Consider the following 12,425-nt stretch of genomic DNA (forward strand, 5'->3'; position numbering starts at 1 on the left):
TTTTGCATATTCATGTTCTCCGGATACCTTTGATAGGCCCTGCTTAACAAAGAAATGCAAGCATTTTTACTGAATCCAATCCTCTTTGTCAAGACAGAAAAAAAAATCATCAAGTATATTTTTAGAACCTTGTGTTAATGTCTTGACAAAGAGGATTGGATTCAATAAAAAGCTTGCATATGTTATAACAGCAGTGGCCTGTAAAACACACTATTGCCTATAAGAATAGATGCATGATTTTTGTGTGACTGTTAGTAAATCTTGTAAAATTATAGAAATATGTTGTTTATAGAGGAAACTGAAACAGCCTTTTAAAGGGGTTATCCAGCGCTACAAAAACATGGCCACTTTCCCCCTACTGTTGTCTCCAGTTTGGGTGGGTTTTTGAAACTGTTCCATTGAAGTAAATGGAACTTAATTGCAAACTGCACCTGAACTGGAGACAACAGTAGTGGGAAAAGTGGCCATGTTTTTGTAGTGCTGGATAACCCCTTTAAGGGTTTGCAAAGGCTCATATTAGTTTTAAAAAAAAAACAATTTCCTTTCAAATCCATAATCTATACAGTTCTTAGACCTATAGACATTTACACATACTGTACATTAATAAAACATTACACAGTAATGAACAAATTAACCAAATGACAATATAAGAGGATGGTGGTAATTTGAAGGAGGAAATTGTAACAGGGGATTTAATTCTATACAAAAAATATGACAGCAAATTATCTATGAACAGGAAGTTGCTTTCCAGGGATCCAATTGTTCTTCATTGTGTCCACTCTTTTTTTAGACCTTCTTCACTGTGTCCATTATTTCATCAGACCTGCTGATTCTTCATATTAATTGCTGCCTTATTTCATCTATAACATTGTCATTCTCATTAAATCAACATAAGAGCAGCTAATCTGGAGTAACAAGATGATTTTACAACAAGGGAGGCTGTAGTATAGCAGGTGCTTTTACTGCATAATATGTGTATCATGAGACGTAACATATGTTGAGTCGAAACCAAATGTTAATTTAGAATTCTGAAAGGTCAGATAATCCCACAAGTGCTAGAAGTCCAAATATTTCCTAAAGAAAAGCGTTATAGTATTCATAATATTGTTTGCACTTCGGATAGCTAAACAAAATCTCTTATTCAAAAATACTTTTTTTGTTAAAGTCTCACTGTCGCTAATTTTGTTTTTCAGAAATCAATAGTCCAGGCTATTTTAAGAAACTTTGCAATTTGGTTTATTAGCCAAAAAAGCATTTTTATCATGAAAAAGCAGTTTAAACCTCTCCCCCCTGTCTTCATGCTTGTCTATGGAGAGGGGAGGGGTGGAGGGAAATGAGGACCAAAACAGGACAACAAAGAGTTAATTTACAGCTACATGACCAGGCTCTCTCCTCTGACGTCAGCAATGACCTCTCTGACCTCTGAATACCAGCTTCACACAGCTGACCGCTGCTGTGTAATCCTTTATTCTCTGCTTTCTGCTACTCCCCTCTCCATAAAACAGACAGGGGCATGTCCGATGCAACAAGACATAATTTTCTGATAAATTGCAGTGGATGGAAAAGAGGAGATGGGGGGACCTGGGAAAAGTCTTTTTGAATGCAGATAATGGCATATTTGCCTAATAAACCTAATTACAAAGTTTCTTAAAATCATATGTATTATGTAATTTGTAATTTCTGCAAAAAAATAAAAAAAAATATGACAGTGACTCTTAGTATTTTTGAAACATTATTTATTTTACTGTTTATCCACCTACTTTGTACTCAAAATGATCTGAATGTGGATGTAAAGATGTGGCCCTGATATGACCCAAATTCCGCTATTTTCATCTGATCCATATTTCATATACCCCTATACCCCTAGTGATCTGAATGTTGAAATACAAAGTTGGCCCTGATCTGACCCACAATCCAGTATTTTAATCTGACCCATGTTGTTTTTGCTAGTTAGTTGTATCTTTCTTCTTATTACAACATATCTTATTAAAGGGGTTTTCCCATTTAAAAATACTTGTCCCTTATCGGCATAACCCAAAGCTCAATAGATTGAGCGATGTGATAGAGAGATCTCATACTTGTCCCCTATCTTGTGGATAGGAGACAAGTATTTTTGAATTGGAAAACCCTCTTAAAAGATGTAATAAGGAAAAAAAAGATACAACTACCTATCAAAAACAACATACGTAAATTTAAATGAGCAAACCCCTTTAACTACAATGTGTGAAACATCCAGGCCATGTTTGACCTTTGGTCCTTTGGCATACTGTACATATAGGGCTAAATCTTTACTATTCCTAAAGGGAATATGTCAAATGGTTTCATATAGTGTAACTAACCACAGCACCAGGTAGCGGTTAAAGTGTACCTGTCACCTACCCCTGCTGCAGGATCAGTGGTGAATTTCTCTTGTAATCTGGAAATTCTGGTATCCATGAAAACAAACCAAGCAGTGACAGAAATGCATGCAACCTCTATTTTCATCCAAGGGTTGTGCACATTTCCCTCACTGCAATGGAAACTACCATAATGGGAGAGAAATTGACCAATAATCCAGCAGTAGGTATAGTGGCAGGTATGCTTTAAACATACATTTACAGACATACCTTCTTGTAAGCCAAGCTATTTCCCAGTGCCCAACATTTCCATCTGCTACACAGCATAGAGGTGCTTATTCAAATACAGGAGGAGGGGCAAGAAACAATAGGCAGTGGAAATGCTGGCCTCTTTTGGTGATTGGCTCCACCCTGTGGGCACTTGCTGTTCACCAGCACATTTGTGAAATGCTCATTGCTCTGGTTACATGCAGAACTTCACAAATTCAAAGGCAGAACTGTGCAGGAATTTTAACCCCTATCTGGTCCTGTGAATAGAGACACTTTACCTTTCTCTTATGTTGCATGTTTCTGCTATACAACTATCTATTCCATTGCATCCTCTTACAGTTATTAAATAGCTCTTATATCTCTTACTGGTGGATTTCTGAGGTCACTGCTATAATGCTCAGACTGTGTTAAAAGTTACATAATATGTTTCCCTTCAGAGATGCGTGTACTGGCTCCATTCAGCTCTTTGAGCGTATAGCTACAGTCTCATGTGTTTCCCATTAAAAAAACAAGAACATTACTATGTTTATTATAAGTAATAGAATGAAAACTAGCATGCTTTACTAGCCTAACATTCCTTAGCTAGCACCTAGAGTTCTCAAGCAAATCTACTGCATCTCTATTCTACATAACTATTTAAGGGCAATAGATGTGATCTAATAAAGTGTCATGGCTTTTTTCAGGTAGTAGGTGTGACCTTGAAGAAAAAGTGGTTCAATCTTCCAAAAAGTGACTTGACCCCAATTTTGGTGGGTTCTTTTATTATACAAGGAAACCATTCACTTGCATGCATAGCCTATATTTGTGTACTATATTGCTTTGTTTAGGAGTCTAATAATGTCTGCAATTAGACGCATGCTGGTAGATGTAGCAAAATGTAGGTTAGGCTATGAATGAAATTTATTAATACTATGTCATCTTAAATAAATGATCAGAATGCACCTTCACCACTTATAGACAATGAACAGCTGATATCATGAAGAAAAACTACTAGCTTTACTCATCTCAGCATGACAAAGTGAATGTCCAATAGAAAATGGTAACATAAATTTAGAATTTTATTACAGTATATTGATTTGTACTCCTGCAAATGTAATCTGCATTATACACACACAGAGGATGCAACTATTTATTGGTATCTAAATACAGCCTGTCAATTTAAAAGAACAGAAATCACCAACATTGACAATGTACCTGTCATTTTAAGAAACCCCTAACATGTCCTAGAGGCATGTCAAAAGTTTGTATTGTTTGGGGTCTGGGTGTTCAACCCCCACATCCCCACCCCCAATCGCTAGAAGCAACAAGGAGAAATGAGCGACTGAGTACTTCTCTCCTCATTTCGCTGCAGTAGACAAGTGCATAGACTGTGTGCTTGTTTCCTTCTGCTGGTTCTAGAGATCAGTGTGGGCCTGAACACCAACACTCTGACTGATCAACTTTTGACATATCTTTTTGTAATGAAAGTGACCATTAAAAACATAGAAGGTTTGCGTATGAGTTACTCATCCCAGTCATATTATACACCGAAGGGAAGACTAAGAGGTGGCCCGTAGCTTTGGGGCCTCACAGGTTTTACCTTCATCCCAGTTAGGCAAGTGAGCTTTGTAAAATTATAAATAATAAATAATTTTGCTAACTTATCTTCAGACCTTAAAATAGTTTCTCCTCTGTGAGTGCTGTAGGCAATATAAAGACTTCAAATGTTTTATATAAATATCCTTTTTATCACTTTGTGGCAGGAGTTAAAGTGGCAGTTCAATAAAGAGAAAAAAACAACATCTGTCTGTGGTTGGTAAATGGGTAATTTTGGTAACTTCTAAGGCTATGGTCCCACAATGTCTTTTTGTGGCCGTTTGAGGCCAAACGGCCGTTATTTCATAATGTTTCATAATGTTATTTCGTTATTATATAAACGACAGCCATCATTATTCAATAATCGTAATTGTTTGGCCTCAAACGGCCACAAAAAGACTTTGTAAGAACATAGCCTGTTTCTCCAAACACCGCCATGAAAGTCTTGTTTTTGACTTGTTTTGTACCCATGTAACATGATTGTGAGAAGTACCCATAAAGGTTAATTTTGACCTATGGTTCAATAAATTATTAAAATTATTATGCCACTAAAAAATAAACATATCTACTGAGCAGAGTATCTTCTGTATATTACACAGCCAGTGTAATTTCATGTATGAAACCTGAAGCACACCATCAATGATGTATATGTATGCCTATGGCATAATACATATACATCATACTGTATATACATTACAAATAAATCTCATCTAGCATTTTATCGTTTTAATTAATCTATTTAGAATCTGGAAAATTGTTCCAACAAAAAAATGCCGCTTTGACCCACTGCAACACTGTGTGCTCAATGGCATGGGATTTCACCTGTATTTATAGCATGTTCCAGGCTCGGGGTGCACTAGAGAGGATGTGACATGTTTCAATTCTCCACAGGTCACTTAGCTTTGCAGAAAGACTGGGATATGATACACAATTACGCACGAGCATGAATCACTGTTTTGTAGTGCAGCTATTATATGCAGGTTTAACAAAGTGTTTTTATCATGGGGATTCCCATGGGTAACTCTCCACGGTAAATCCAACCCATTCTTTCTTTGATGAAAGAATTTAAACAACGCATTATTTTTTCTAGCTTATGCATAATTTTTGATCAGAAGCATCAGATTTACCAAAGAGAAAGGGAAACGGTGTAATACAACATGTACAATTCATGTGGATTTTTCTCTTGCTCTATGACATCTTTATAATAGCATTTTTGTGAAATATGTAGAAAATATTGCTGCTGAATTTACAAATGGAATTTCAGAACTAATGACAGTGATATGGTGAATTGGTGCATTTGCCCAAAACAAATACCTTTTTGGATTTGGAAAATTTAAATCTGTGAATGTTGCAAATAAAAAATGAAACTTTCTATTATTGTCAGTAGCTAAACCCAAATGAGAAAGAAAAACTAGAATGCAATAGATTCTCAATGAAAACACTGAATTTCCATGTAAGGTTTCCTGAGAGGCAAAAAGGGTCCCAATATTCATTTAGATGTATGATGTTTCATGTCTTTATACATATCATGTATCTTGTATCTGTATTCAAGAACCATATCAAATAATGAACACCATCCCAGTTAATATTTATATGTACTCTCTAATCATTACAGAACTTATTGAAAGACTTTTGTTATTACGAGAATGTTAAAGGGGTCACTAGTGAAAGGGGATTATTATATTACACAGGGAGGAAGAGCAATAAAAGATCCCCTATTGCACAGATTTTAACAGGCACGGTGTAATACCGTATTTTACTGGTGGTAAAGTGCAGGGAAATAATACTGTCAGGTTTTACCAACTGATCACTGGGTTTATTGTTTTACGATGCATCTACCAAGGGACACTATGAAAAACACCACTAATTCCCATCTATCCAAGTAAATACAAGGAAACCCAGATGGCGGTCATGTATGTAGATTAAAGAAGTGGTCGTAACTAATTGGCTTTGCTTATCTAACTTGACTATGAGCAAGACCATCAGTTTTGGTCTAATTGAAGGTTTTTTCCAAAAGGTTCAAGCCTTGGGGATCTGCAGGAAAGCAGCATTTGAACAATATAATATTATAATGTGCCTACTCAAGGCCATGTAATACAAGTCTTCAGTGCTCCAACTCAGAATTCTTTGCTGTGGACCTCTCATGTGGCAGACACCCTGTATAAAATTCATATGTCCTAATAGGTCACACAGATGGAGGTTTTTCAGATTAGACAACACCATAAAGCAAGGACAGTTTTGCAGTACTAGATCAGTTTTCTCAATCCAGTACCACAGACTTTCATAACCTCAAACTCCATAGTAACCAGTCAGATCACTGCTTAAAACATGAAATGAACTAGATAACAGATGGCTATCTGTATGTCCTAAATATGAGCATCCTACACGTTGATGGTTCTCTAAATGCTATGTGTTCCTCTCTTAGCCTCATATCATTCAACATACCACTGCCATTAGCTCACTGTGTTTCACTCTATTTGGGGCGAGTGGGATTTTCTTTTGGGGATTTCTGCCAAGTTCACATTTTCCTGACACAAGTCATTGTTGATTTCACTATTGTAGGGGAAAAGCGCTAGGGCGGCAGACAAGGCTGTTGCCATGGTGATGAAGGAGATCCCGAGGCAACCGTCTGCAGAGGAAAAGCCCCTCCTTACTATGACCTCACAGGTGGGCGCCACCAGGATTTCAAGAAACTGACACATGCAGCTGGCTCTTTCAAAACAATCTAAATGTCTACCATAAAGAAAAGGCATCTACAGTTGTCTGAGTTCTGGGTGTCTCCGCTAGTTATCCTCTATAATGAATAATGATATATCAAAGAACGACAATAAAACATAGTGAATGAATGAATCATGCACTCCTGGGCACAACATGCATATGTCAGTTTTGCAGTACAGTTTTGTGAACAAATTCTGTGACTTTTTGGTGCAAATACATTTAACTGATTTACCTAGGTGGTCTAGGAGATCACTTAAATGATGTGGTGTGATGTTTGTGACAGTGTGTTGTGTTAGGGCTCCCATACATTAAAATTAAAGCATTGGGAGGCAAACATGCTGATGTATGCTCACTTATGAAAGATGTGTCCCACACTGGTTGCTGGTATCCTATACTGGTCTTACTGGTATACAGTAAAATCATTAGGACTCTCAATTGTGAAAAAAGATTATGAGCTGAAACTGATTTGGGGGGAGGGTGATACAAATGGAGACATGGGAGCCCTAAATAGGCTTTATGTGGATATTGTGTATGCCTATCAATGTGAGATGAAGATAACTCACTACAACAAGAAATGTAATATCCGTTTATTCCAACATATATGCTTATCACAATTTTTTTAAACAATATTCTCAGTAGTTTATTGATGTTTGTATTTCATGTGTGTAATGTAAATATCCATCCCTCACTTCCAAACCCTGTAGAGTATGCATTTAATGGATAAAACATCCAGTCTTTTCCCCATTGGCTCTGCTGCCTGTATATTCTGTTTTTTTAGGCATTCAGTGGCGCAATAAATATTATATATTATATTTGCAAATGCAGAACAGGATACATTGTAACCTATACTAAACATTTAGGTTGTGTTTCTTAATTCCGATAAAGATAATCTCCTCCTTTTAATTCTCTACCATCTATAAACAGTATATTAGATTGCTAAAACTAAGAAAAGAAGAAAGATCAACTTCCTTTACCTGCTTTATGACCCATGAACCATTAACAATAATACCCTGTATTTTTAGAGCAGGTGTGTTTTAGCATGTGTATACAGACATTGCAAGTAATCCCAAAACTGAAAACATAAAGATTGCTGTACAGTATTCCCCAAACATAATTAAAGAAAAGTGCATGTGGTTCATTGTGCATAAGAATCTCTTTAGCAGGCATGTTGATAGATTTTATCACAGTCTTTTATACAAAATATTATTAGAATATGCAATAGGAGAATTAGTCTGAACCAATAGCAATACATTTAATCTCTTAGGGGTCCATTTACACTGAAGGATTATCTGCCAAAGATTTAAAGCCAAAGGCAGGAATGGATCTGAAAAGAGGAAAAATCTTAGTCTTTCCTTTATGACCTGATCTCTGTTTATAGTCTGTTCCTGGCTTTGACTTCAAATCTTTGGCAGACAATCTGTCAGATAATCTTTCTGTGTACATGGACCTTAACACCAATCAGTTTAAAGCTATCTTCCCACATTATCTCTTTCTTCACTGTTTCATCCGATGCACTCCGTCCCATAAAATCACAGTGCTTTATAGTGTGTACAGCATATACGCTGTGAAAAGACAGTAATGTCAAAACCCGTTGCTGTACACGCTATTTATAAAGTGGACCTATTGTACTTGTAATTAATAAAGGACTGTGATTTTATGAGACAGAGTGTATTCTGTCCACAAAGTTTTCACTGAAACAAAACAATTAAATATTTTTAATTGAGACAGATTGTAAAAGTAAGTTTATTTTTTACATTAGATACATTGTGACAAGGTGGACATAGCCTTGACATGCCAAATTATTAATACATTACAAATATTACATATATATTATGTAATGTATGCCTTTGTTTCCCTCTATGTTATGTATAATGCATAGCATTTTCAGGAAAGTCTTTTTGAGATGAGTTTGTTCAATTGGGTAATGTCTTTAATGAGAGATTGTCAATATTGCGGTGGGATTATAGTTGCTATTAGCTAATGGCATTGCATTTGACAGTCAAAGAGCATAAATTCTGTGGAAACCTCTCAATAAATATTATGGTAAGGATCTATAGTAAGCTGATCTTATTATACAGATGGATCCAATTTCAAAATTATCATTAATCCACCCAGAGCAATCTATGTTATTAATGTTCATTGCTGTTTGGTTTCTTTGTGAGACATATAGTTAATAACATCACATAGCTGTTCAGGGTAAAGGCAAATATTCCCAAATCCTGTGATAAACTTTGCCGTTTAATGTATGCAAGAATTTCCTGACAGTCATACACGTCATTTAAAGGGGTACACATCTCTGTGTTAAAAGTTGTTAATGATGACAGATGAACTTTAAGTGCTGTGATTGCTTTTAATTGTGGCCCTGACAGGTTCCATGCATGCAAGTGCTCTAATCACCCTGCCCTCCACCCCCAAAGTGTGAAAGCCGGAGGCCTTCTCCTTACCTTCATGCTGCCGTATCGGTGATCTGATTATTATAGAGTCTGCCTCGGGCTCTGCAAATGAAGCACCAATTTCACTGATCAATGTTATGCAAGAGGGGGTAAAGGTACAAGCTAAAGAACAGGAAATGTACCCAGGGATGCTTTATTATTCAACAGTATGGAGCCTAGAGGTTTGTAATACTAGTGGCTCTGATGATCAGCAGTATATGACCAGTGTGGTTATTATATATTGTAGATAGGCACTATGATGGTTATATTATACAGGCACTTATATGGCAGATGTACGATCCATAGACAGGTGACATTAAAAGCTAATTTATTATATTTATTGTCATAACATGTTAGACCCCATGACTTTGTGATATTTGATGAACCCTGTGTGTCAAGTGAAATTTATTAAACTAAAGAATAAAAAATAAACATACAAAACATTTAAATTATGTTATGTTATTAATTTTTGTTTGTTTTAAAATTACATATCTGAACTAAAAATAGCACCCCCTGAGGAGTCATGCTGCAGAACTCAGGAGAGAAGAACCCCCTGTGGAGGAAACCTCCATAGCTTGAGGATTGCTTTTGCACTGGGCTTAAAAGGCTAATGCCAACATGTAACTTAGCAATGAAGATAGCCACAGATAGAAGAGGAGGTTAAGAAGGGAGCCAATACTGCTGTGTTTATTTCTATGTGTGTATGCATGCATCTGTGTACATGTGGGTGGGTTATAGAGACAGGAGTGCTTTACTGTGGTGTTGGTTTAGAAGAGGAGGTGTGTATTAGTGCAGTATGCTGTTGGGTTCTACAGGTGGAGTAGTATGTATTTATGCAGTGTGGGTGGGGTTATACAGGTGGAGCAGTATGTATTGGTGCAGTGTAATGTTGGGTTCTACAGGTGGAGCAGTCTTTATTTATGCAGTGTGAATTGGGTTCTACAGGTGGAGCAGTATTTATTTATGCAGTGTGATCTTGGGTTCTACAGGTGGAGCAGTATTTATTTATGCAGTATGTGTTGAGTTTTACAGGTGGAGCAATATGTAAAGGTGCAGTGTGATGTTGGGTTATACAAGTGGAGCAGTGTGTATTTATGCAGTGTGGTGTTGGATTATACAGGTGGAGCAATATGCATTTGTGCAGTGGGGTGTTGGGTTATACAGGTGGGGCAGTATTTATTACTGGATTATGGTTGGCGTTGCTCCAGGATATAATGTGCACTAAATGACAGTATCTGATGCTGCATAGTAATATATGTTTGTTGGTGATGCCCCAGCATGAACATGGAACGCCATGGAAACTATACAGAGAACTCTTAGCCATATGTTAGCAACATAGCCACATATACAGCTTGTTCTTGCTATTTTACTTTCATGAGGTCATGTATCATAACCATGGACTTTCCCGGCATCTACAGGGCATATGTGTACAGCTACAGTATGCAGTATACAGTAACCTAAGGTTATATTCTGTATATAGTGAGAGTCAGATCACTTATTTACAAACCTAACATAGCATTATATGTACAAAAAAGCCTAATAAACTATAATTTACAGTGTATACTATGATGTAAATGTCGACTGCTTAGCTACAGTACAGTCATACAAGCAACAGGCATATTCACTTGATTTAATCATTCATAGAGTTGCTTCTAATTCCTTCTACGTAAAGCATTCATGAACTGCCAGTAGTAAAATTACTGCTAAACTGACATTTTGCATTTTGTAGTGTTCTATTATAAAATAGATGTTGATGAGTTCCTGATGGAACTACTGCCATGTTCTGTACACTTGCTATAGATGCCTTCTTAAAGATAAATGCATTATAGAATACAAATTTTTAAGAGATCACCGGCACTACTCCAATAATGGGCTTATGTGCGATTATCTGGACATATATGTAATGTGAACTATGCAAAATTGCAGCAGAGGTACACCTCACAACAAAGTCTTATTGTCCAAACAGCAGGTAAGATAGAAAGCTGAGGGCGCTCACCGGTCAGTGGCGCATGCGCATGAAATGGTCATCATGTCTACATTTGTACTGTGAAGTGGTTTGGCGTCTGCTAGAGAGTGATATAGATCACTGAATTTTAACTACATTTTGGAACAAAGTATATCGCAACTGACCGGTGAGTGCCCTCAGCTTTCTATCTTACCTGCTGTTTGCATTATGGAATAGATTCATGGAAATTTTTTCTTAGAGTTAGATTAATTTAAAGCTTCCCCCAACTGAAATGTAAAAACAGCGGCAGTATATCATAATAAAGGGGGTTGTTGTGACACAGTGAGGCCGTTGTTTTTACACAGTGTGAAAATAGCCTTAGGCGAGGTTCATACAACGTCCATCGTTTTAAGGTCGAATACCGTCCGTTATTTTGAAATAACATCTGTAATTTCAAAATAATGGACGTTATTCGACCTCAAAATGACGGACATCCACAAAGACAGCCGTCAAACTGCCAAAAAAGACGTTGTGTGAATCTAGCCTATTAAGTGGAATTCCACATTAATGTTAAATATTCATATTTTTGGAGGCATCTCTGCTGGAGATGTTTTTCAAATAAAGGTACAGTATCCAGTGTTTGTTGGATCCACCTGCCCCTAGAGGCTAGATGGGTGGAAATCTCAGCAGTAAGAGAGGATCAGCATCTGCTTCTTTAGGCCATATTCACACATTGTATGAACATTGGCTGTTGTTTGACCCAGCCGCATCGCATATGGTCACAATTGGAGTGCGGGCAAATTCGGGCGTGCCCGCACTCCAATTGTGACCATAGACCACAATGTAAAACACGGACGGGAACTGTACTTTACACTGTGAGCACAGTCTATTTTGTACAGCTGCTGTTCACTGAATAGACCTGTCGATTATTTTGTGCGGCCGCAGTGAACAACGGCCATAGTGTATACAGAGTGTATACCTTACAGCCGTTGTTCTATACACTGTAATGTAATTTCATGTTGGTAATAAACAGCGATCGCTGTTGCAACTTGCAATAACGCCCGTTGTTTATTGCAAAAGTATAGCGTGTGAACATGGCCTTAGGGTCCTTTAGGGCAGTGTTTCTCAACCGTTTCAAGCCAAGTACCC

The 12,425-nt window shown here is 37.1% G+C and overlaps 1 protein-coding gene across 2 annotated transcripts in view; it reads left to right on the forward strand.

Moving 5' to 3' along the window:
- The window catches only part of PEX5L (peroxisomal biogenesis factor 5 like), a 222,553-nt gene that overhangs the window by 131,018 nt on the left and 79,110 nt on the right, over window positions 1-12,425 (forward strand). The window contains exons 2-3 of one of the 2 annotated variants that reach the window (XM_069973806.1): window positions 3,290-3,355; window positions 6,744-6,848. The exons of the other annotated variant lie outside the window; for it this stretch is intronic. Coding sequence (XP_069829907.1) covers window positions 3,290-3,355; window positions 6,744-6,848 — 171 coding nt within the window. The remainder of the gene's footprint in view (window positions 1-3,289; window positions 3,356-6,743; window positions 6,849-12,425) is intronic. 2 annotated transcript variants of the gene reach the window in all.

This window comes from Dendropsophus ebraccatus, chromosome 6 (assembly GCF_027789765.1).
Source record: "Dendropsophus ebraccatus isolate aDenEbr1 chromosome 6, aDenEbr1.pat, whole genome shotgun sequence".
NCBI lineage: Eukaryota > Metazoa > Chordata > Amphibia > Anura > Hylidae > Dendropsophus > Dendropsophus ebraccatus.